Source organism: Coregonus clupeaformis, unplaced genomic scaffold, assembly GCF_020615455.1.
Source record: "Coregonus clupeaformis isolate EN_2021a unplaced genomic scaffold, ASM2061545v1 scaf0154, whole genome shotgun sequence".
Taxonomy (NCBI): Eukaryota; Metazoa; Chordata; class Actinopteri; order Salmoniformes; family Salmonidae; genus Coregonus; species Coregonus clupeaformis.
The window spans coordinates 404,490-430,000 of NW_025533609.1; the positions used below are offsets into that span (position 1 = coordinate 404,490).

Here is a 25,511-nt window from a genome sequence, read left to right on the forward strand (position 1 = left end):
CTTATGGGGACCAGAAGTCCCCATTAGGAAAAATGCTATTTTAGGCTTAGGGGTTAGGTTTAGGGTTACAATTAAGGTTAGAATTAAGGTTAGTGTTAGGGTTAGGGGTTACGGTTAGGTTTAGGGTTAGGGGTTAGGGAAAATAGGATTTTGTATGGGAATCAATTATTTGGTCCCCACAAGGATAGCAATACAAAACTGTGTGTGTGTGTGTGTGTGTGTGTGTGTGTGTGTGTGTGTGTGTGTGTGTGTGTGAGACACATGATTGCATAGACAAGAGGAAATAGGATGTCCTGTACAGAATGTAAGCCTCTTACAGAATGATGACAGTGACCTGTGAAGACAGGGAAGAAAAGAGAGAGAGAGAGAGAGAGAGAGAGAGAGAGAGAGAGAGAGAGAGAGAGAGAGAGAGAGAGGGAGTCTAAATTGGCTATGCCCCCCACTCCCTTGACTACCCAACCCTTGGGACAGGGAGGCTATTCTTATAGAGGGCAGAGAGAGGCCTCCATCTCCCTTGGTGTCCCCATCACTATAGACTGCACCATGCCCCTAGAGTACACCTGAAGATATGGGGGAGGTGTCAGGCAAAGTGGTGAGAGAGGAGTAGGGAATTGAGTTTCATCGAATAAGAGTATCACCTTTTACAGGGTGTCTGGATCCCTCATAATAGTTTTTTTTTAAAGGAGCAACCACTGGGTTATCTAATACCTGGTTAGTTCTGCCAAGAAAACCAATCAACTGGGGAAACGTTTAAAACGATTATTTTACTTGGCTCATCATTACTTATAGGTGAAATTGAAAATGTGACCATATTAATGTTGGTAAGTGCTTTTAGATTGGTGATAACGAGGGGGGTGAGTAAATTCCCTCCCAGTTATTCTGAACTCTTCCTTAGTTCTGGGAGGATGGAGACGCAGCCTCCAGGAGCTGGTGTGTAAAGGTGAATGACGGTGTCCCCCTTCTCTGAGCTAGGTGTAGAAGTTGCCCCTGACCATTGCTCCAGGGTCAGATTTTGTTTTATTGTCCTAATGGTTAGGGTTAGGATTTGGGGGTTGGGGAATCTGACCCTAGATCTGTGGATATGGGCAACTTCTATAGTATCAAGAATTATCATGGATAAGACTAGAACCAATAACACATTCACTGTGTCTATGACCATGTGTGCATGTCACTCAACGCAAAAAAGCAAAGCAACAAGAATGGCAACATTAATCTTTAATGGCTGATGCCCTGAACGTCGTCATTTACATTTACATAACTTTTCTTATCTTTTTTTGGTTTTAACAAAACATCTCAAACAACCCCTTGCAATTCACTGAAATTATGGATTCTCCTCACATTGGCAAAACATGAATATCAACAGCATGCATTGACAAAGAAAAGAAAAAAAAACACATGCCATGAACATGCAAACGACACCCATTTAGTTATACAGTAGCTTCAGGACAACAAACAAAGGAATACCTTTTTCTATCTACTGAATGATTATTTCAACTCGCATAACAGCTGCGTCTTGAAAGGTGACACTATGTGAAACTAAAAAATCTTCCTTTCATTGTTTTACTCTCACTCTGATTGATCATCCCAGTGGGCAAAATGTGGCACGCAACGTTATGATGAAGACAATTTTCTGGTTTTAAAAACAGTTTTCCTGGTTGTAGACGTCGCACAACCAGATCACAGTAAAGACACTATATCACGATATCGTCAGGACATCGTATTTTAGTTGTTATCTGGTCAGATAACCAGATTACAGCCAGTTTAAGATAGGTATTATGTTTGGTCGCTAACAAAAAAAAAAAAAAAAAAAAAAAGTTATTTTACCAGTTTACAACGTGAATTGACATCACAATAACGCCGTGGAAACCAGTTTGCTGGGATGTATCTGGGTATAATACCATGTGTGGTAACATAACGTCCAATCATTAAAATCAAGGAGGAAAAATATGGTTCTAAAACATTGGCAAAGTAAAGTGGTGAGAGCGGGAAAGTATTGTAAAAACGTGGGTAATATTTAATTCCTTAAGGGTTACTCTTCCATATGGACTCACTATATCACAACACATCCACTAAATACTCAAAAACATTGCTAATAAAGTTAAATCAATCAGCCAATCCATTTTTATGTCAGGCACTCACAGTGACTCTTGTGAACTGGAAGGTTAATTTGCGTCTGTGTTAAAAAGGAATATTACTTCATGAATGCATTTACGACGCTCATATCGGCGTTTCATTTGAAAATGCCTTATAGATTTTTCCCCACCAATTAGACACATTTTGTTTTATTCCGCTCTTGGTTCAGTGTGAGATCCTTGACTCCTTTATTGGACATAACATGAAAATACAAGACTGCATATTTATATTAATGGAGATTACAGTACAAGAACAACCAAGAGTGAGGGCTTATGAGGGCTTTCACCTCAAAGCTTCACAGGATGAATAGAGCTCGTACAGCAAACTACATTGCAGTCTTTAACCAAGAACTCGGCGAACAACGGTGAAACAGGAAGCAGGAAACATTTTTTTTAAAAATTCAAATCCTCCTCTTAGGTCATGGATGGACAACTCTGGAGGGTTTGGGGGGGGACACAAAGAAATGGCCCCTAATTTTACCGTGGGGGGGCAGAGAGGAAAATGAGCTGTGTTTTACACCAAATCTCCTGCAATTTTACACATATTTGCCATGGGGTGGACAGAAATGTTAGCAGTGTTTAATATGATATCTGAGTGAGAGTGACTAACAAAATCAATAGGGCCTCCCCTGCCAGTAATTCGACCGTGATAATGTGGTCCTCTGTAGCTCAGCTGGTAGAGCACGGCGCTTGTAACGCCAAGGTAGTGGGTTCGATCCCCGGGACCACCCATACACAAAAAATAAAAATAATGCACGCATGACTGTAAGTCGCTTTGGATAAAAGCGTCTGCTAAATGGCATATTATTATTATAATAAGTTTAGATGGTGGGGGAACCAGTTGCCCATCCCTGATTTAGGTAAAAATACTCCAACTTTACAAAACCAGAGGTTGAATCTACACTTAATTAGATAAGACACAAAAGCTGTTCCTTTCAGGATGCTAGGATGCTATTTTGAGTGACAACGAGAGGCAGGAAATAATAGCACACTTCTTGAAAATAAATCAGAGGATATTAGCATTAACAAAGCCGTTGAGATGGAATAATTCCACTAGCCGAGTTCGCTGTGTTACAAAAACACGCCTTTGGTCAGTATGGTCTGTATAGTCCTGGTTTACAATGAATTTACAGGACTGGTTTCCCAGACCAAGACAAATCCTACTCCAGCACAAAAAAACGCAACGCAAGTATGCAGGACTGCCAATTTCCGTTCTTGCATTGCGTAAAAATAAAATATAAATGTGTCTTAAGAGTGACTAGTTACTGTACTCTTGTAACATGTTAATGTTGGCATGGATCAGAAATTGCTTGTCTTGGATTATAGCCTGGTATCAATTTACCGTGATTAAAATGTCTGCTATTTGGTGTAGAACAAGGGTGTTCAACTCCATAGCCCAATTCTCTCAGGGACAGGAGTTGTGCAGCCAATTGTTGAAGTACAACATGATGTACATTTTGTATTATGACAAGTAGTAACTAACATGTTTGGCATTATATTAGTGACTCCACAGTTTAAAGATTAACACAAAGCTACATGACCAAATCAAAAGTCGTTACTATATGAAGAAAAGCATAAACCTGCGAACTGATGCGACTGCTTTAGTATTGCAGAGCAGTCGGCCATTATACAGTGAGTGGCGCTCATACAAGAAGTAAGAAAGATTATTACTCACACACTAAGATACACAGAAAACAATCAAACATTTTCCAACATTGGCTTGATTACAAAAATATGTTTTGGTTTATCTTTAAAATATCTAAAGATTTACAGCAGTGTCTTTTTTTTTGGGGGGCAAGTCATGCTTCAACATGTAATAATAATCATAATAAGGAAAGGTATACAGAAAGGTAATAATTATAATCAATAATAATATAATCTGGTAACATTTTGGTCATACTCATTTACATAAGACTTTCAGAATGTCTGCATACGCCCTGCACTCACGCAGGTATACATTCAGAAACATTTCATCCCAACTGATATGGCCAAACTTTGCACTCTTGAATGTATATTAATGCAATACACAAATGTAAAAAATAAGATTTTTTTTTAATGGGATCTCAATTTTAAAAAAGGTTTGATGAATGTCAATGAAGCTTTTCAGTGGTTCTGTTCCAATGAGCACACTAGCATATATATACAGTGGGGAAAAAAAGTATTTAGTCAGCCACCAATTGTGCAAGTTCTCCCACTTAAAAAGATGAGAGAGGCCTGTAATTTTCATCATAGGTACACGTCAACTATGACAGACAAAATGAGAAAAAAAAATCCAGAAAATCACATTGTAGGATTTTTTATGAATTTATTGGCATATGATGGTGGAAAATAAGTATTTGGTCAATAACAAAAGTTTCTCAATACTTTGTTATATACCCTTTGTTGGCAATGACACAGGTCAAACGTTTTCTGTAAGTCTTCACAAGGTTTTCACACACTGTTGCTGGTATTTTGGCCCATTCCTCCATGCAGATCTCCTCTAGAGCAGTGATGTTTTGGGGCTGTCGCTGGGCAACACAGACTTTCAACTCCCTCCAAAGATTTTCTATGGGGTTGAGATCTGGAGACTGGCTAGGCCACTCCAGGACCTTGAAATGCTTCTTACGAAGCCACTCCTTCGTTGCCCGGGCGGTGTGTTTGGGATCATTGTCATGCTGAAAGACCCAGCCACGTTTCATCTTCAATGCCCTTGCTGATGGAAGGAGGGTTTCACTCAAAATCTCACGATACATGGCCCCATTCATTCTTTCCTTTACACGGATCAGTCGTCCTGGTCCCTTTGCAGAAAAAACAGCCCCAAAGCATGATGTTTCCAACCCCATGCTTCACAGTAGGTATGGTGTTCTTTGGATGCACTCAGCATTCTTTGTCCTCCAAACATGATGAGTTGAGTTTTTACCAAAAAGTTATATTTTGGTTTCATCTGACCATATGACATTCTCCCAATCCTCTTCTGGATCATCCAAATGCACTTCAGACGGGCCTGGACATGTACTGGCTTAAGCAGGGGGACACGTCTCGCACTGCAGGATTTGAGTCCCTGGCGGCGTAGTGTGTTACTGATGGTTGGCTTTGTTACTTTGGTCCCAGCTCTCTGCAGGTCATTCACTAGGTCCCCCCGTGTGGTTCTGGGATTTTTGCTCACCGTTCTTGTGATCATTTTGACCCCACGGGGTGAGATCTTGCGTGGAGCCCCAGATCGAGGGAGATTATCAGTGGTCTTGTATGTCTTCCATTTCCTAATAATTGCTCCAACAGTTGATTTCTTCAAACCAAGCTGCTTACCTATTGCAGATTCAGTCTTCCCAGCCTGGTGCAGGTCTACAATTTTGTTTTTGGTGTCCTTTGACAGCTCTTTGGTCTTGGCCATTGTGAAGTTTGGAGTGTGACTGTTTGAGGTTGTGGACAGGTGTCTTTTATACTGATAACAAGTTCAAACAGGTGCCATTAATACAGGTAACGAGTGGAGGACAGAGGAGCCTCTTAAAGAAGAAGTTACAGTTCTGTGAGAGCCAGAAATCTTGCTTGTTTGTAGGTGACCAAATACTTATTTTCCACCATAATTTGCAAATAAATTCATTAAAAATCCTACAATGGGATTTTCTGGAATTTTTTTTCTCAATTTGTCTGTCATAGTTGACGTGTACCTATGATGAAAATTACAGGCCTCTCTCATCTTTTTAAGTGGGAGAACTTGCACAATTGGTGGCTGACTAAATACTTTTTTCCCCCACTGTATATATATGTGTGCTAGCAGAGATATTGGAACATAGCCTGCATGTTAGACTATGTCATTCTCATGAAGGCATCATAAGGCATCATAACGTCTTATGTATTGGACTGGAACCAAAGTGTCATCAGTAATTCTTGCGTATGTAACAGTATAAAAGGGTGGGTGGGGGGTGGGGGGGGTGGGGGGGGTGATGTGTGATGGCGGCTTGGGTCTGGAATGTCCTGAGGCCCATGAGGTTGTTGCTGCCTGATAGAACCAGAGAGAGAAAGGTTGGAGGGAGAGAAGAGAGAGACAAATAGAGAGAGATAGGGAGAGATAGGGAGAGATAGGGAGCGATGGAGAGATAGAGAGAGATATAGAGATATATATATATAGAGAGAGATAGAGATAGGGAGAGATTGAGAGAGATAGGGAGAGATGGAGAGAGATAGGGAGAGATGGAGAGATAGAGAGAGATAGAGAGAGATATAGAGAGAGATAGAGCGAGATATAGATAGAGAGAGATAGGGAGAGATAGAGAGGGATAGGGAGAGATGGAGAGAGAGAGAGATATAGAGAGAGATAGAGAGAGATATAGATAGAGAGAGATAGGGAGAGATAGAGAGAGATATAGAGAGATATAGAGAGAGATAGAGAGAGATATAGATAGAGAGAGATAAGGAGAGATAGAGAGAGATAGGGAGAGATGGAGAGATAGAGAGAGATAGGGAGAGATGGAGAGATAGAGAGAGATATAGAGAGATATAGAGATATAAAGGGATAAGTTACCATGGCCACAGCACCTAAGCCCACACACACACTCACACACTCACACACTCACACACTCACACACACACACACACACACACACACACACACACACACACACACACACACACACACACACACACACACACACACACACACACACACACACACACACACACACACACACACAGGGTTTAAAACAAAAACAACCCCATCTTAAGCCTTAACTGAAATACACGCACAAAGACTGACACAGTGGCAATATGGCTGCAGGCATTCAACTTCATTTCTGCAGAATTGTTTGGGAGTGAGATATTCTTTCTGAAAACCTCCACTTGGTTTTCGCAGCTTCTTCCACAAATCTAAACTTTTAAATAAAATGTTCTGTCAGATTGGAGCTTGGCAACCAGCAGCTGAAGGTGTGAGTTACACGTTCGACCTGCCTGTCATGATCGCTGAGCTTGAGTCCATTGAGCGTTTGACCGTGAACTCACCAACGGTCCACTGTTCAGTAAACAAGGTCAGGAATCCTCCTGGTTTGGACATGAGAACCGCCAGCAACGCCATCAAGGCCGACCGTGGCCACCATCACACATCAGGAACCTGGAGACATCAGAAACGATGTAGTTAAAAGGTATGTAACGCTTTATAATGCTATAATGTTATAACGCTTTATAATGCTATAATGCTAATAATGATATAGTGACTTTTGATAGATTTGATCATCTGTTTTTAACAGATTTGAACAATAATGAAATGACATCAGTAATAACGCATATTCCACTACCACAGTGATAATAACACAGTATGCTAACTGATATTATAATCCACAGCATTGGATTTTTTTTAAAATAAAAAAATAACTATAATAATAATTATATAATAATAATTATAATGGTAGAAGCCAGTCTAATCTTATCTGACATACCATATTTGGAATGGTACTGCATGTCATTCAGTGAATATGTCAATAGAGTTTTGTGCTGTCGTTGAATTAACCCCTCGCTACAGTTGACTTCCTGCTCCTAACAGAACCCCCACCCCCCTCAATTATGGAAGGTCGACCCCTCCACCACAGGCATGCAGATGTTCCACAAAAATAGACGTCACTTGGCAATGATTATGACAGAAGTTTAGGGAGTCCTTCTAAAGAAAATAAACAATTACAAAAACCAACATGTCTGTGGAAGAGAGAGGGGGCCTGACTTGATCCACTGAGAAGCGTGAGCACACAAGGTAACAAGCTCAGGCATGGCTGGCTAGGTAATGCCTGTTGTGTGTTCAACCGGGGATGGGACAATTGATGCACGCTCGGCTAAGCTGACCCAATGCATTCTTTAAAAATTCGTATTTGTTCTGGCTGAAGCACAAAGGTTAAAGATGGCAGGTTTATCATTGAACACATCTTTGTGTATTACCGGAAGGTTTATTGATTTGGGTTAATGTGTTCCCTGACTTAACCTGACACAGGTGTCTGTAATGTGGGATAGCCAAACAAATTTTACAAATGAGAGGCCTTGATTTCTCAGGGATTTTCCAACTGGTAATCTCCTATCTGACAATGTTATCAATGATTTACTTACATAGGCTACTGTTGATGGTAAAAAAAAAAGAAGCAAATCTACTGGCCCTAAATGGACTGGAAGAGAATCTACTGGCCCTAAATGGACTGGAAGAGAATCTACTGGCCCTAAATTGACTGGAAGAGAATCTACTGTCCCTAAATGAACTGGAAGAGAATCTACTGTCCCTAAATGAACTGGAAGAGAATCTACTGGCCCTAAATGGACTGGAAGAGAATCTAAATGAACACGTTCTTTGAGTGTTTGAGTTTCAGAAAAGCTCTATAAAAATGGTTCACAGTATTACTTCAAATGTATAGGACCTGCTTCAGGCAATATGTTGGGTCATTTCTGGGTAATGGAGTAGACCGCATTTCAACCACCATGAGACAAGGTGCAGCCAAAAAAACACAAGATCACCAGTAGAGAAGTAGGCGCGACTCTCGTCATCTTGTCAGGAAATGATCCCTAGTCATTAGGGATGGGCCTACATTGGAATGGGAATACTGTATATCCATGCATTACACCCCTACTCCACCTCTGAATCATCTACTGTGCCTGTAAGTCTAATACCTGTGTTAAGCCAAAGTCCCTTAATCCGCTGAAAAGCCTTTAGGCTGTAGCCATGTTTCTCACATACCAGACCAGCTAGTAGGACGGGGAGGTGGTGACCACAGCTGTTGACATGTGTCCTGAACAGAACGCACTCCTTTGTTTACTGTGTGTGTGTGTGTGCATGCGTGTGTGTGTGTGTGTGTGTGTGTGTGTGTGTGTGTGTGTGCGTGAGGGAGATGAGAGACAGCGTGCGTGCATGTGTACTGTATGTATGTGGGTACATGTCTTTGTGTGTGAATGGAAGTGAGACTGAATGTGTGAGAGTGTGTGATAAGGGGGGTTGAATGAAGTCCTTCTTCCTTATTAAAGGGGCCTCAGCTGGGGGTCAGTCCCTCTCTGGTGGGAGTTAGTCATAAGTTCAACAGGAACTGGGTTTGTCGGGCTAATGGCCAATAAGCCCTTCAGGGCAGGCAGCAAGGCTCCCACACACACACACACACACACACACACACACACACACATACATATACACACACAAACACTCCCCCATGATGTCTTGTCAGATGGAAAATCCGGATTACCTTGCCCTGCAGTTCACTAAGCATTTATGTCCAGTATTATGTTGTCTGTGCGTATAACCATGTGTCTGTGGACAGGAGAAGGAAACAGAGGTTGACATGAAGGCAGCTGAAAAATAACTTTAGACGGAGCAGGATAATTACAACAAACGTTTCAACACATTCAAAATATTCGGAACCAAAAGCCCTTAGAAAACTTCAAAGAGCAAAAGCTGGTCACCCGCAACAAGGTGCGTGACCTGTTTTAACTTACAATGCGGTGCAGTTAACGCTTGACGTCTTTTCGAAAATGGCCGCCACAGTGACAGGCAGGATGCCAGGTGATTAATAAACCTAATTACGCGGCCGTGACCGAAGGCCTTTCCTGCGTGGAGCACTCTGCCCAGTGTCACGTTTCAGCTGTTTACCACCCAGACACGCAGTCTCCCACGTTTCAGCTGTTTACCCACGGAGACTTACACTTTCTGGTTGCCAACCACATACCCCGACCGTAAGTGTAAGCCACCGTGTCAAATGTTCGGACGACCACAAGTGGACCACAAGCCTGTAATGACTGTGCAACTCTTAAGAGAGAGCACATCCATTGTTTTGACAATTACACAACATTGCTTGAGTATGATTGGGCCTCTCCGTCCACCCAGGTCACACCAAATCGGGAGATGCAATTTCAATACCGTCCACTAGGGGCAACGTGAGTACCTATTACCATCTGGTAGGGAGATGTCTTCAATACTGTCCACTAGGGGCAACGTGAGCACCTATTACCATCTAGTAGGGAGATGTCTTCAATACTGTCCACTAGGGGCAACGTGAGCACCTATTACCATCTGGTAAACTGCGAGCTACAGATCCGAGGATCGCGGGTTCAATCCCAGTGTAAGGCACTCTTTTTTTTCTTCTGTTTTAACCATATCCCAAATCTTAATCCTTACCTTAACCACTCAGAATTAATGTCTAAATTTAACCGTCAAGTTTTTTTTCTGTTTTAACCCTACCCAAACCTTAACCTACTTTCCAATAGACGTCTGGACAAACGTTGAATACTGAAGTGAGACCGTGAGATCTTGTTGCTCCCTCTCCAGTATAATGTATATGTCTGTAATTACACAGTCAACAACCGTAAAAAAAGCACAAACAAAATTAAATGGTGTAAATGCAACTAAAATACAAGTTTCCCTGAGAAAAATACCTGTATTAAAAGAGAAACGTGTAATCTGTCACGATGATTTTGATTTTCATCATGGTTTCTGAAGCAGAATGGCTTGCTGCTTTCTTACCTAGTTTATCATAATCCAAAAAAAAACACCTTTCGCAGTTTTGTGTTTGCTAATGTTATGCTAATGTTGTCAACCTTGAGAATGAGAACCAATTGTAAAACAGGAAGATGTACATAGAAAAACAGGCTGGTTTGAAGAAAGATACTTTACCACCTCATTCCTTTTTCTTTAGTGGTATTTTATTCCTACTTCCTTATTATTACTACTGATATGTTATTGACATTTAGAGATATTATATATTATATATTTGCAGGTGGAAATGTTACATGTATAATCTTTAATGTACAGCAGTCGACTGGAGAGCACTGATCTAAATAGATGGGCACTCTCGATCTTACGTACATACTTATTGTCTTAAATATCACATACCTACATTTATGACCAATTCATTTAGCATAGCGATGCTGGAAAAGGGTAATGGGCATGAGGTCAGCTCTAGTCTACCACCGTGAGTTGGCACAGCCGACGAAAAGCAACAGATGAAAAGGGCACGGATAAAACAAAGCCTTTGAACTTAACCACATTATCCTTTCTCCCAACGTCACAGACGGCATAGGAAATGAACGGCGTTATGTATTATAATGGGGACAAAGCTTGCTGGATCTTATGGGCTTCTGTCTCAGGGTGCCTTTACATATTTATTGCCAATTGTGGGATTTGAGAATGTGTTGGAGGGTGAGGGTTAGTGTGTGACTGGTGTGGTTGGGGTAAGGTGGAAAGGGGGAAATGTGTGTGAGACAGTGTGTGTGTATGTGTGTGTTTGTAATCGTGTACATATCGAGAGCTTGGGACTGACTATAAGGTTATATCTGCATTTTAGTCATTTAGCAGACGCTCTTATCCAGAACGACTTACAGGAGCAATTAGGGTTAAATGCCTTGCTCAAGGGCACATCGACAGATTTTTCACCTAGTCGGCTCGGGGATTAGAACCAGCGACCTTTCGGGTACAGGCACAACGCTCTTAACCAATAAGCTACCTGTCAACATTGAGTTACTGACATAGCCTTGTTCTGTTCAATGTTCTCCGCCTGTATAGTACACTAAATACCCCCAATTCATGTTGTTAAGTTCAAAATAATACAATATTAAAATCGCTGACACCATTCAAACCAATGAGGGTTCGGAACTTTAAAGGCAATTATCTCAGACTTCCTCTTTTTGCAGACAGTCCCAAGCTCTCGACTTCCTGTAAGACCTCCTCTTTGGGGAATTGCTTTAGATATGTTCCTGTCTCCGTGCTGTAGATGAGTGCAGTTTCAATAAACAGCCCAAATAATTAGGAAACAATCATTGACTCTGATCAATAAACAGACCAATTAATCAGGAAACAACCATTGACTCTGATCCTAATCAGTGCAGGATGCAGGGATGTTGTTCTTTGATCAAGGGGTTAATATCCACTGGGGCAGCCTGACCATATAAAAGAGTTCAGCTCAGTTTGATAGAAGGGTAATTATGTCCTTAAAACCCCTCCCTTGTCCACTCCCTTCCTCGCTGCCCCCTTGAGGAACCAGAATCCCCAAATGGAAAGAAAGGCGGATAAAGGGAGAAACCTCTTATTTACCGTCAGGTTCTCTTTGTCCTGCCCTCCTCTGAAAACAGCCTGTGTGTGTCTAGAGCTTGGAGCAGGGTCAGGGGTCAGGGGGAACGGCACCAATAGAGCTAGCACCAATCAACATGAAGTCCTTACCCCTCTATCTGCGCTTCACCCCTTCCCATCCCTCCCTTTTTCCTTTGGGGATCTCGGGAACATGTTTCTTCCTGTCCGAGCCTTTGGGGATGGAGGAGGGGTCTGGTGACTGTATGACTGGCGCCGAACACACACACACACACGCACACACACACACACACACACACACACGCACACACGCACACACACACACACACACACACACACACACACACACACACTAGCAGGGAGCGTGGTTTTGTGGCTTCTTTGTATAACAGAGTTGAGCTTGTCTACCGACAGATGAACACGTACCACAATCGGATCGGTTACTGTTGCCTATTTCATGCAGCGATGCAGCTGTCCTGTTTAGCGTTTACTCAATTTTTTCTACAGCCTTTAAACCCACTGCCCTGTTGCTTTGTAACTGCTGTGCCAGAGAAATGTTCACAATATATAAACACGACTGAATAATCATCAGTAGTGCAAAGGGATCCACTGACCACAGGGAATGTAATTGGATACCTTCACCATGTTGACTGTATAACTATCTATAGGTTATAACAGGATCCCTTCACCATGTTGACTGTATAACTATCTATAGGTTATAACAGGATACCTTCACCACGTTGACTGTATAACTATCTATAGGTTATAACAGGATCCCTTCACCATGTTGACTGTATAACTATCTATAGGTTATAACAGGATACCTTCACCATGTTGACTGTATAACTATCTATAGGTTATAACAGGATACCGTCATCATGTTGACTGTATAACTATCTATAGGTTATAACAGGATATCTTCATCATGTTGACTGTATAACTATCTATAGGTTATAACAGGATACCTTCACCATGTTGACTGTATAACTATCTATAGGTTATAACAGGATACCGTCACCATGTTGACTGTATAATTATCTATAGGTTATAACAGGATCCCTTCACCAGGTTGACTGTATAACTATCTATAGGTTATAACAGGATCCCTTCATCATGTTGACTGTATAACTATCTATAGGTTATAACAGGATACCTTCACCATGTTGACTGTTTAACTGTCTATAGGTTATAACAGGATACCTTCACCATGTTGACTGTATAACTATCAATAGGTTATAACAGGATACCTTCACCATGTTGAATGTATAACTATCTATAGGTTATAACAGGATATCTTCACCATGTTGACTGTTTAACTATCTATAGGTTATAACAGGATACCTTCACCATGTTGACTATATAACTATCTATAGGTTATAACAGGATACCTTCATCATGTTGACTGTATAACTATCTATAGGTTATAACAGGATCCCTTCACCATGTTGACTGTATAACTATCTATAGGTTATAACAGGATACCTTCACCACGTTGACTGTATAACTATCTATAGGTTATAACAGGATCCCTTCACCATGTTGACTGTATAACTATCTATAGGTTATAACAGGATACCTTCACCATGTTGACTGTATAACTATCTATAGGTTATAACAGGATACCGTCATCATGTTGACTGTATAACTATCTATAGGTTATAACAGGATATCTTCATCATGTTGACTGTATAACTATCTATAGGTTATAACAGGATACCTTCACCATGTTGACTGTATAACTATCTATAGGTTATAACAGGATACCGTCACCATGTTGACTGTATAATTATCTATAGGTTATAACAGGATCCCTTCACCAGGTTGACTGTATAACTATCTATAGGTTATAACAGGATCCCTTCACCATGTTGACTGTATAACTATCTATAGGTTATAACAGGATACCTTCACCATGTTGACTGTTTAACTGTCTATAGGTTATAACAGGATACCTTCACCATGTTGACTGTATAACTATCAATAGGTTATAACAGGATACCTTCACCATGTTGAATGTATAACTATCTATAGGTTATAACAGGATATCTTCACCATGTTGACTGTTTAACTATCTATAGGTTATAACAGGATACCTTCACCATGTTGACTATATAACTATCTATAGGTTATAACAGGATACCTTCACCATGTTGACTGTATAACTATCTATAGGTTATAACAGGATACCTTCATCATGTTGACTGTATAACTATCTATAGGTTATAACAGGATACCTTCACCATGTTGACTGTATAACTATCTATAGGTTATAACAGGATACCTTCACCATGTTGACTGTATAACTATCTATAAGTTATAACTGGATGCCTTCATCATGTTGACTGTATAACTATATATAGGTTATAACAGGATATCTTCATCATGTTGACTGTATAACTATCTATAGGTTATAACAGGATACCTTCACCATGTTGACTGTATAACTATCTATAGGTTATAACAGGATACCTTCACCATGTTGACTGTATAACTATCTATAGGTTATAACAGGATACCTTCACCATGTTTACTGTATTACTATCTATAGGTTATAACAGGATACCTTCACCATGTTGACTGTATAATTATCTATAGGTTATAACAGGATACCTTCACCATGTTGAATGTATAACTATCTATAGGTTATAACAGGATACCTTCACCATGTTGACTGTATAACTATCTATAGGTTATAACAGGATACCATCACCATGTTGACTGTATAACTATATATAGGTTATAACTGGATACCTTCACCATGTTGACTGTATAACTATCTATATGTTATAACAGGATACCTTCACCATGTTGACTGTTTAACTATCTATAGGTTATAACAGGATACCTTCACCATGTTGACTGTATAACTATCTATAGGTTATAACAGGATCCCTTCACCATGTTGACTGTTTAACTATCAATAGGTTATAACAGGATCCCTTCACCATGTTGACTGTTTAACTATCAATAGGTTATAACAGGATCCCTTCACCATGTTGACTGTTTAACTATCTATAGGTTATAACAGGATATCTTCATCATGTTGACTGTATAACTATCTATAGGTTATAACAGGATACCTTCACCATGTTGAATGTATAACTATCTATAGGTTATAACAGGATATCTTCATAATGTTGACTGTATAACTATCTATAGGTTATAACAGGATACCTTCACCATGTTGACTGTATAACTATCTATAGGTTATAACAGGATACCTTCACCATGTTGACTGTATAACTATCTATAGGTAATAACAGGATACCTTCACCATGTTGACTGTATAATTATCTATAGGTTATAACTGGATATCTTCACCATGTTGACTGTTTAACTATCTATAGGTTATAACAGGATACCTTCACCATGTTGACTGTATAACTATCTATAGGTTATAACAGGATATCTTCACCATGTTGACTGTATAACTATCTATAGGTTATAACAGGATCCCTTCACCATGTTGACTGTATAACTATCTATAGGTTATAACAGGATACCTTCATCATGTTGACTGTATAACTATCTATAGGTTATAACTACCTAAGTCAGTAGTAGCCTGTTACACAGCAAAGGTTATCGATCAAGTGTAGTATAACTAAAAATTGTGCAATATCAAGTGTGACATAACTACAGTATAGAATGCTATTTGTAATGATGGAAGAGTATGGTAGGTACCCTGAATACAGGAAGAGTATGGTAGGTACCCTGAATACAGGTAGAGTATGGTAGGTACCCTGAATACAGGTAGAGTATGGTAGGTACCCTGAATACAGGTAGAGTATGGTAGGTACCCTGAATACAGGAAGAGTATGGTAGGTACCCTGAATACAGGAAGAGTATGGTAGGTACCCTGAATACAGGAAGAGTATGGTAGGTACCCTGAATACAGGAAGAGTATGGTAGGTACCCTGAATACAGGTAGAGTATGGTAGGTACCCTGAATACAGGTAGAGTATGGTAGGTACCCTGAATAAAGGTAGAGTATGGTAGGTACCCTGAATACAGGTAGAGTATGGTAGGTACCCTGAATACAGGTAGAGTATGGTAGGTACCCTGAATACAGGTAGAGTATGGTAGGTACCCTGAACACAGGTAGAGTATGGTAGGTACCCTGAATACAGGTAGAGTATGGTAGGTACCCTGAATACAGGAAGAGTATGGTAGGTACCCTGAATACAGGTAGAGTATGGTAGGTACCCTGAATACAGGTAGAGTATGGTAGGTACCCTGAATACAGGTAGAGTATGGTAGGTACCCTGAATACAGGTAGAGTATGGTAGGTACCCTGAATACAGGTAGAGTATGGTAGGTACCCTGAATACAGGTAGAGTATGGTAGGTACCCTGAATACAGGTAGAGTATGGTAGGTACCCTGAATACAGGAATAGTATGGTAGGTACCCTGAATACAGGTAGAGTATGGTAGGTACCCTGAATACAGGTAGAGTATGGTAGGTACCCTGAATACAGGAAGAGTATGGTAGGTACCCTGAATACAGGTAGAGTATGGTAGGTACCCTGAATACAGGTAGAGTATGGTAGGTACCCTGAATACAGGTAGAGTATGGTAGGGACCCTGAATACAGGTAGAGTATGGTAGGTACCCTGAACACAGGTAGAGTATGGTAGGTACCCTGAATACAGGTAGAGTATGGTAGGTACCCTGAATACAGGTAGAGTATGGTAGGTACCCTGAATACAGGTAGAGTATGGTAGGTACCCTGAATACAGGTAGAGTATGGTAGGTACCCTGAATACAGGTAGAGTATGGTAGGTACCCTGAATACAGGTAGAGTATGGTAGGTACCCTGAATACGGGTAGAGTATGGTAGGTACCCTGAATACAGGTAGAGTATGGTAGGTACCCTGAATACAGGTAGAGTATGGTAGGTACCCTGAATACAGGTAGAGTATGGTAGGTACCCTGAATACAGGAAGAGTATGGTAGGTACCCTGAATACAGGTAGAGTATGGTAGGTACCCTGAATACAGGTAGAGTATGGTAGGTACCCTGAATACAGGTAGAGTATGGTAGTAACCCTGAATACAGGTAGAGTATGGTAGGTACCCTGAATACAGGTAGAGTATGGTAGGTACCCTGAATACAGGTAGAGTATGGTAGGTACCCTGAACACAGGTAGAGTATGGTAGGTACCCTGAATACAGGTAGAGTATGGTAGGTACCCTGAATACAGGTAGAGTATGGTAGGTACCCTGAATACAGGTAGAGTATGGTAGGTACCCTGAATACAGGAAGAGTATGGTAGGTACCCTGAATACAGGTAGAGTATGGTAGGTACCCTGAATACAGGTAGAGTATGGTAGGTACCCTGAATACAGGTAGAGTATGGTAGGTACCCTGAATACGGGGTGTATGGTAGGTATCCTGAATACAGGTAGAGTGGGAGCCATGTATCTCAGTTTCATCTCCCTCTAGCTAGCAGTCTGTATTAAAGGCCCAGTGGTTGCAAAAACGTGATTTCCCTATGTTTATCTATATTTCCACACTATGAGGTTGGAATAATACTGTGAAATTGTGAAAAGTATGATAATGCCATTTTAGTGTAAGAGCTGTTTGAAAAAAATGCCTGAAATTTCAGCCTGTTTTGGTGGGATGGAGTTTCTGCCTGCCTGGTGACATCACCCGGTGGTAAATTAGTTAATAGACCAATAAGAAAGAGAGTTCCAAACCTTCCTCTTTTTACAATATTAATTGAAAACAATCACAGTAAGGTAATTAAATCATTACCCATAAATGATTTGATATTGAGATAAAAACGGCTGCATTGGACCTTTAAAACAGAGATGATTCTTCATTCTGTTTGAGTCATTGCCTTTGATGTTTCATATCTAAGAAAACAATGCATGATATCAATTGAGAGACTGGCTTACTGGGCTATGACCTGGGAGGAAAAAATAAATGAAAATAGATTTTAGTGGCTTTTACCAGGAAGTGAATGCCCAGCGGGTGAAACTAGGCCCAAAGAGGACATTATGAGGTATTTTATGATGTCATGGTCAGGTTGTTTACAGGTTGTATAAGGCTGAATAAATTGTTGTTCATGAGCCTTAGTTCCAATGAGATTTACTGCCATACTACTAACTACTTACATACTACTTATATACTACTCAATACTACTCAATACTACTCAATACTACTTACATACTACTCAATACTACTTATATACTACTTATATACTACTCAATACTACTCAATACCACTTACTTACTACTCAATACTACTTACATACTACTCAATACTACTTACATACTACTCAATACTACTTATATACTACTTACATACTACTCAAAACTACTTACATACTACTTAATACTACTTACATAATACTTATATACTACTTACATACTACTTACATACTACTCAATACTACCTACATACGACTCAATACTATTTACATACTACTAAATACTACTCAATACTACTTCTATACTACTCAATACTACTTCTATACTACTTCTATACTACTTCTATACTACTCAATACTACTTCTATACTACTTCTATACTACTTATATACTACTTATATACTACTTCTATACTATTTCTATACTACTTATACACTACTCTATACTACTTCTATACTACTTCTATACTACTTCTATACTACTTCTATACTACTTCTATACTACTCAATACTACTTCTATACTACTTCTATACTACTTCTATACTACTCAATGCTACTCAATACTACTTCTATACTACTTCTATACTACTTCTATACTACTCAATACTACTTCTATACTACTTCTATACTGCTTCTATACTACTTCTATACTACTTCTATACTACTCTATACTACTATATACTACTCAATACTACTTCTATACTACTCAATACTACTCTATACTACTTCTATACTACTTCTATACTACTTATATACTACTTCAATACTACTCTATACTACTCTATACTACTTTATACTACTCTATACTACTTCTATACTACTTCTATACTACTTCTATACTACTCTATACTACTCTATACTACTCAATACTACTATATACTACTTCTATACTACTCAATACTACTTCTATACTACTTCAATACTACTCTATACTACTTCTATACTACTTCTATACTACTTCTATACTACTCTATACTACTCTATACTACTCTATACTACTTATATACTACTTCTATACTATTTCTATACTACTTCTATACTACTTCTATACTACTCTATACTACTCTATACTACTCTATACTACTTCTACACTACTTCTATACTACTTCTATACTACTTCTATACTACTCTATACTACTTCTATACTACTTCTATACTACTTCTATACTACTTCTACACTACTCTATACTACTTCTATACTACTTCTATACTACTTCTATACTACTTCTATACTACTTCTATACTACTCTATACTACTCTATACTACTTCTATACTACTTATATACTACTTCTATACTACTTCCCCCGTGAAAGTTGACTGTGTGTGTTATCCCTATGAATGTGTACAGTATGTTGTGTCTTAGCATTTACTGAAGCATTTTCAATAGCAATATCCATACGTCATGAGACCAGACCATAATAACTACGAGGTGTGTGTGTGTGTGTGTGTGTGTGTGTGTGTGTGTGTGTGTGCGTGCGTGCGTGTGTGTACCAGCGTTGTGTTCGAGACCACCTAAAGCGAGACCGAGTCAAGACCGAGACCAGAAAAATTTGAGTCCAATTCATAATAAGTTCAACATGTCCAGTATTTCTGTGTTCATATTTCAGAAGAACATGTGGATTCTTTAGACATTCAGAATAGTGAAAAAAATGCATGCTGAGGGAAAATAGAGCCACTCTACAAATGATTACTAACCCAAACACAGTGGGGAACAATGGGCCTTTACGCCTTCAGAGAAAGGCTAAGGATTTATAAAATAATAACAATAATAATTATAATTATATTATTATTTTCAATTATGTTCTGATTTAATCTCTTCAGTTTTTGTTGGAAAGGAATGGGTTAACACTGAAAAGAGAGAGAGAGAAAAAATGATCCAATCAGGATTTTTCTTTGCTGTCTCTGGGCAGATAAATCTAGTTAGCTAAGTCAGCCATTGGCTAGGCCATCAGAAGCTAGATAGAAAAGCATCTGCCATTCAACTGTATTAGGGCAACATTTTGGAGTGACAGTGGAATCAACCAATCACATTTTGACTTGTAATGGGTGGGACTGTTTTTACAAAAAAATTATGGAAACTTCTGCCTTCTCAAAGGCCAACAGGTCACTGCGCAATAGCGAGCAGTTGTTTTCCCGCGGTCTAGCTAGCTAGCTTTTGTTGTCGGCTAGTTTGCAGCGGCTACAGCAGGTGTTATCAAAGAGGATGTTGTCGCTAATTTGTTAGCTTCTCCCTTTTCAATAATAACTTTTAACAATAAGTTATGTTTCAAATTATCATCATCTGGTGAGTGAAACTGTGTTTCTTTTTATTTTAGCGTGCTTGCTGTTGTTAGCCATCTCTTTGAAAATAACTTGTGTAAAACATTGTTGCATTTAAACTTAAGGTCACCGGTTACTTTGTGTGCTTGATGTGTTTTTTGCAATGGAAGTAATAGTTTCGATTGGGAAATACTTAATGGTTGTGTTTTTGTATTCTTATGATTGGGACCTACTGGCTTATTATGTCTGAGTTTATGGACTGCTTATCCTTTAACATCATGCTGTGTGACTGCTTATCCTTTAACATCATGCTGTGTGACTGCTTATCCTTTAACATCATGCTGTGTGACTGCTTATCCTTTAACATCATGCTGTGTGACTGCTTATCCTTTAACATCATGCTGTGTGACTGCTGTCTTTCCATCAGCCCTATCCAGTGGTGTAGTGCTGCCTGGAGAAGGTGGATATACTCTAATTTTGCCAAAGAAGTTCCCAAACGGCCCGCCCAGCGAAGGAAAGGCACCCTGTGTGAAAAATCAGATGTTTTCCTATATATCTTTCACATTTTCACTCTCAAAATCACCATTTTGTAAATAGAAAAATGACAAAATGGGATGTTCTATGTCCACAACAATGCTTAAACCACATCAGGAGACCATTTTGGAGGTCTGAGGAGTAGTTAAAAAAAAATTAAATAATGTATTCTTTTTTTGTTTTTGCTCAATCTGATTGGGTGGGCCTGGCATGGCCCGGCTCCCCCAGTGGGTGGGCCTGTGGCCCACTCATGCCAACGCCCCTGATGCAAACAGCGCATGATGACTGAATTGCCCATCACAAACAGCCTACTAACCAAGACATTGGACCAAACTTTTTCAATACCTGGTTTGCATACCCATTGTTGCCTTAGTTAGCGTTTTACTGGTAGATATCATACGTTGAAACGTCTTTCCTACCGGCTACCGGTTACAGATGTAAACCGGTTGAGAGCGGCGTGCTCTTGCCGCCTGCAGATGATATTCCTCTGAAACTAGGCTGTGTGTGGTGGCGCGCATGTGAATATATTTCACGTGGCTTTGCAGATTGTGTAGGCTACTTTGTGCATGATTTCTCTATTGTACTACATCATTGATAAAGTCGTATACCTCCGCTACACTACTTTGGTAAGCATCAGTAGGGATTAAGAAGTGAGTGCCCAATGGGGGGGGGGAAAGTGGGTATATGGTATATCCCTCTACACCACTGGACCCTTTGTGTTTTACAAAAAGTGCACTCCTACATGGGTGCGCTGGTATTACCGTTGCGGTCCTTTCAGCATCACCAGCCTGTCGCGCACTGAAGACCTAGGTCCAACAGGTTCGCCACAGCGCAAACATGTCTATAATAGATATAAAGACTGTTCATTTATTAATGTATCATGAAAGGAGTGTATATACTGTATTTGGCCTGGCGAAGCGGTTTTAATGCGCTGACTGAATGGAAGCTAATGGTTATGAGTTTTTTACTCGGCTGGTCTCTGGAAGAAATGACGTGTCCTCACTGTCCGAGACCCAGTACAAACATATCCGACACCAGACAAGACTGAGACTGTTCTCACTGTCCGAGACCCAGTACAAACATATCCGACACCAGACAAGACTGAGACTCAAAATTTGGTTTGGAGACCGGACTTGAGACCGAGACCAGTCTAAAGTACTACAACACTGGTGTGTACTGTGTGTGTGTGTGTGTGCACGTCTGTGTGTGTGTGTGTGTGTGCACGTCTCTGTGTGTGTGTGTGTGTGTGTGTGTGTGTGTGTGTGTGCACGTCTCTGTGTGTGTGTGTGTGTGTGTGTGTGTGTGTGTGTGTGTGTGTGTGCACGTCTCTGTGTGTGTGTGTGTGTGTGCACATCTGTGTGTGTGTGCACATCTGTGTGTGTGTGTGTGCACGTCTCTGTGTGTGTGTGTGTGTGTGTGTGTGTGTGTGTGTGTGTCTGCACGTCTGTGTGTGTGTGTCACGTTACACATACCTCAACAGAACTGCCTGGACTTCCATCCCTGGGGAGTTCCATCTGCAGGAGGGAGCCAGCGAATCTGAACAAAAGGCACACCAGCAACATGATTCACTTCAAAGGAGTCGACTCACTCATATTCAGCACACCAGACATTCAGTTAAACCTCTAAGATTCATTTTAAAAGAGTCGACTCACTCCTTTTCAGGTCAATTCCCTCATATTCATTACACCAGATATTCAGTCAATCCTCTAAGATTCATTTTAATAATAATAATAATATTCCATTTAGCAGACGCTTTTATCCAAAGCGACTTACAGTCATGTGTGCATACATTTTTACGTATGTTGACTTCAGAGTCCACACTTCAGGTCATAAGAATTGATTCAGTTCACCAGTGTCAACCTGCTAAGATTCAGATCATGAGTCAACTCATTTGAAACCAGAATCGACTCATTCAGAATCACCTGATTCAGAGCCTAATTCACAAGGGACTACATGACCTCATCCACTTCTCGCCCTTTAGTGAAAACACAGAGGCCTATTTTGTGAGTGAGTGTATGTGCTGTATGTGTGTGTTTGTACTTGTGTGTGTGTGTGTGTGTGTGTGTGTGTGTGTGTGTGTGTGTGTGTGTGTGTGATCAAGCCATTATAGCCTATAAAAAGCAAATAGACGTAATGGATTAAATCATTGTCTATGAAAATAGGTATATATAGATCACTAGGTTTTGACAACTAACCAGTGTCAAAGGGGGGTGGGGTTGGAAAGTAATAAAGGGGAATATATATTTTTTAAAGGGTATGTATGTATGTATGTGTGTATGTATGTATGTGTGTACGTATGTGTGTATGTATGTATATATATATATATATATATATATATAAACATGGGGGATTGGAAGTGATGCAGACAATTACATTGATGGAAGTTACAATCTACCTGCAATATTAAGCTGATCTACCCCCTTAAAAATTTAAATAAAAAAAATTAACCAGTGTGAGCTCATTAGGTAGCTAGCCGACTTTAGAATGTATTTACTTGAACTATTTGTATAATTTAGTTTAGGGACGGTGCAGATTTTATTTAATTTGCCTGGGTTATCTTTTAAATCAACATTATATCTGTAGGTCCTGGAAATCAGTGATCAGAGTTCAGTGTGAACTCAAAAGCCAATCAGCAACCAAAACTCCCACTCAACAACTATCAATGTCTACCCTCACCTAGCATGAACTGTCATGAACATCACCTTTTTAACATTAATAAATCCCATATCAAGCCATCATATAAGGGTTATAAGGGAGGCAGTGTGGGGTAGGAGTCATTTAGGATGGTGTGAGGTAGGTAGGGAGGGAGGCAGTGTGGGGTAGGAGTCATTTAGGATGGTGTGAGGTAGGTAGGGAGGGAGGGAGGCAGTGTGGGGTAGGAGTCATTTAGGATGGTGGGAGGTAGGTAGGGAGGGAGGCAGTGTGGGGTAGGAGTCATTTAGGATGGTGGGAGGTAGGTAGGTAGGGAGGCAGTGTGGGGTAGGAGTCATTTAGGATGGTGGGAGGTAGGTAGGTAGGGAGGCAGTGTGGGGTAGGAGTCATTTAGGATGGTGTGAGGTAGGTAGGTAGGGAGGGAGGCAGTGTGGGGTAGGAGTCATTTAGGATGGTGTGAGGTAGGTAGGTAGGTAGTTTACTGTAGGTAGGGAGATAGGTAGGTGTGGGTGCAGAAGCATACCACCCTGCAGCCCACTGCTGGTTTGTCTCTGAAGCTAAGCAGGGTTGGTTCTGGTCAGTCCCTGGATGGGAGACCAGATGCTGCTGGAAGTGGAGTTGAAGTGCCAGTAGGAGGAACCTTTTCCTCGGGTCAAAACAATAATATCCCTGTGTAGGGTGCCGTCTTTTGGATGGGATGTTAAACGGGTGTCCTGACTCTCTGTGGTCATTAAAGATCCCATGGCACTTATCGTAAGAGTAGGGGTGTTAACCCCGGTGTCCTGGCTAAATTCCCAATCTGGCCCTCATACCATCATGGCCACCTAATCATCCCCAGCTTCCAATTGGCTCATTCATCCCCCTTCCTCTCCCCTGTAACTACTCCCCAGGTCGTTGCTGTAAATGAAAATGTGTTCTCAGTCAACTTACCTGGTAAAATAAGGGATAAATAAAAAAGTGAAAGAAGGGAGGTTGTTAGTTAGTTAGGTGTCCGGGTTACCTGAGTGTGGAGGGAGGAGGGGTAGGTGAAAGCAGGAGGGAGGGCTTGTGACAGCTCCGCCGGGTATAGCGGGTATGACGCCCACATGTCTGGGCCGCCAGGGTATAGAGCGGGTACGGTGAGCTCATCTGTGGAGACAAGAAGAGGAGGAGCACGGTGAGGAGTGGAGGAAGGAGAGGAGGAGGGAGTGGAGGAGGGAGTGGAGGAGGGAGAGGAGGGGGGAGGGAGGAGGGAGTGGAGGAGGGAGAGGAGGGAGGAGAGGAGGAAGGAGAGGAGGAGGGAGAGGAGGAGGGAGAGGAGGGGGGAGAGGAGGAGGGAGAGGAGGAGGGAGAGGAGGGGGGAGAGGAGGAGGGAGAGGAGGAGGGAGAGGAGGAGGGAGAGGAGGAGGGAGGGGAGGAGGGAGAGGAGGTGGGAGAGGAGGAGGGAGTGGAGGAGGGAGAGGAGGGAGGAGAGGAGGAAGGAGAGGAGGAGGGAGAGGAGGAGGGAGAGGAGGGGGGAGAGGAGGGAGTGGAGGAGGGAGTGGAGGAGGGAGAGGAGGGAGGAGGGAGTGGAGGAGGGAGAGGAGGGAGGAGGGAGTGGAGGAGGGAGAGGAGGGAGGAGAGGAGGAAGGAGAGGAGGAGGGAGAGGAGGAGGGAGAGGAGGGGGGAGAGGAGGAGGGAGAGGAGGAGGGAGTGGAGGAGGGAGAGGAGGTGGGAGAGGAGGAGGGAGAGGAGGAGGGAGAGGAGGAGGGAGAGGAGGGAGGAGTGGAGGGGGGAGTGGAGGAGGGAGAG

General features: G+C 41.1%; 1 protein-coding gene across 4 annotated transcripts in view; it reads right to left on the minus strand.

Moving 5' to 3' along the window:
- Window positions 1-6,041: 6,041 nt before the first annotated feature.
- LOC121571050 (RNA-binding protein with multiple splicing-like) overlaps window positions 6,042-25,511 on the minus strand; it is a 46,037-nt gene continuing 26,567 nt past the window's right edge. Inside the window, exons 6-8 of one of the 4 annotated variants that reach the window (XR_006001637.2) lie at window positions 22,562-22,625; window positions 7,107-7,215; window positions 6,042-6,107 (exon numbers count right to left, since the gene is read on the minus strand). Coding sequence is in view for 2 of the 4 variants with exons in the window: in XM_041882292.2 (XP_041738226.1) it covers window positions 22,563-22,625; window positions 24,742-24,869 (191 nt within the window). In the remaining 2 variants the exon portion in view is untranslated. Of the gene's footprint in view, window positions 6,112-6,745; window positions 7,216-22,561; window positions 22,626-24,741; window positions 24,870-25,511 lie in introns of those variants that run through there. The other 3 variants (XR_006001636.1, XM_041882292.2, XM_041882293.2) reach the window with 3 other exon arrangements.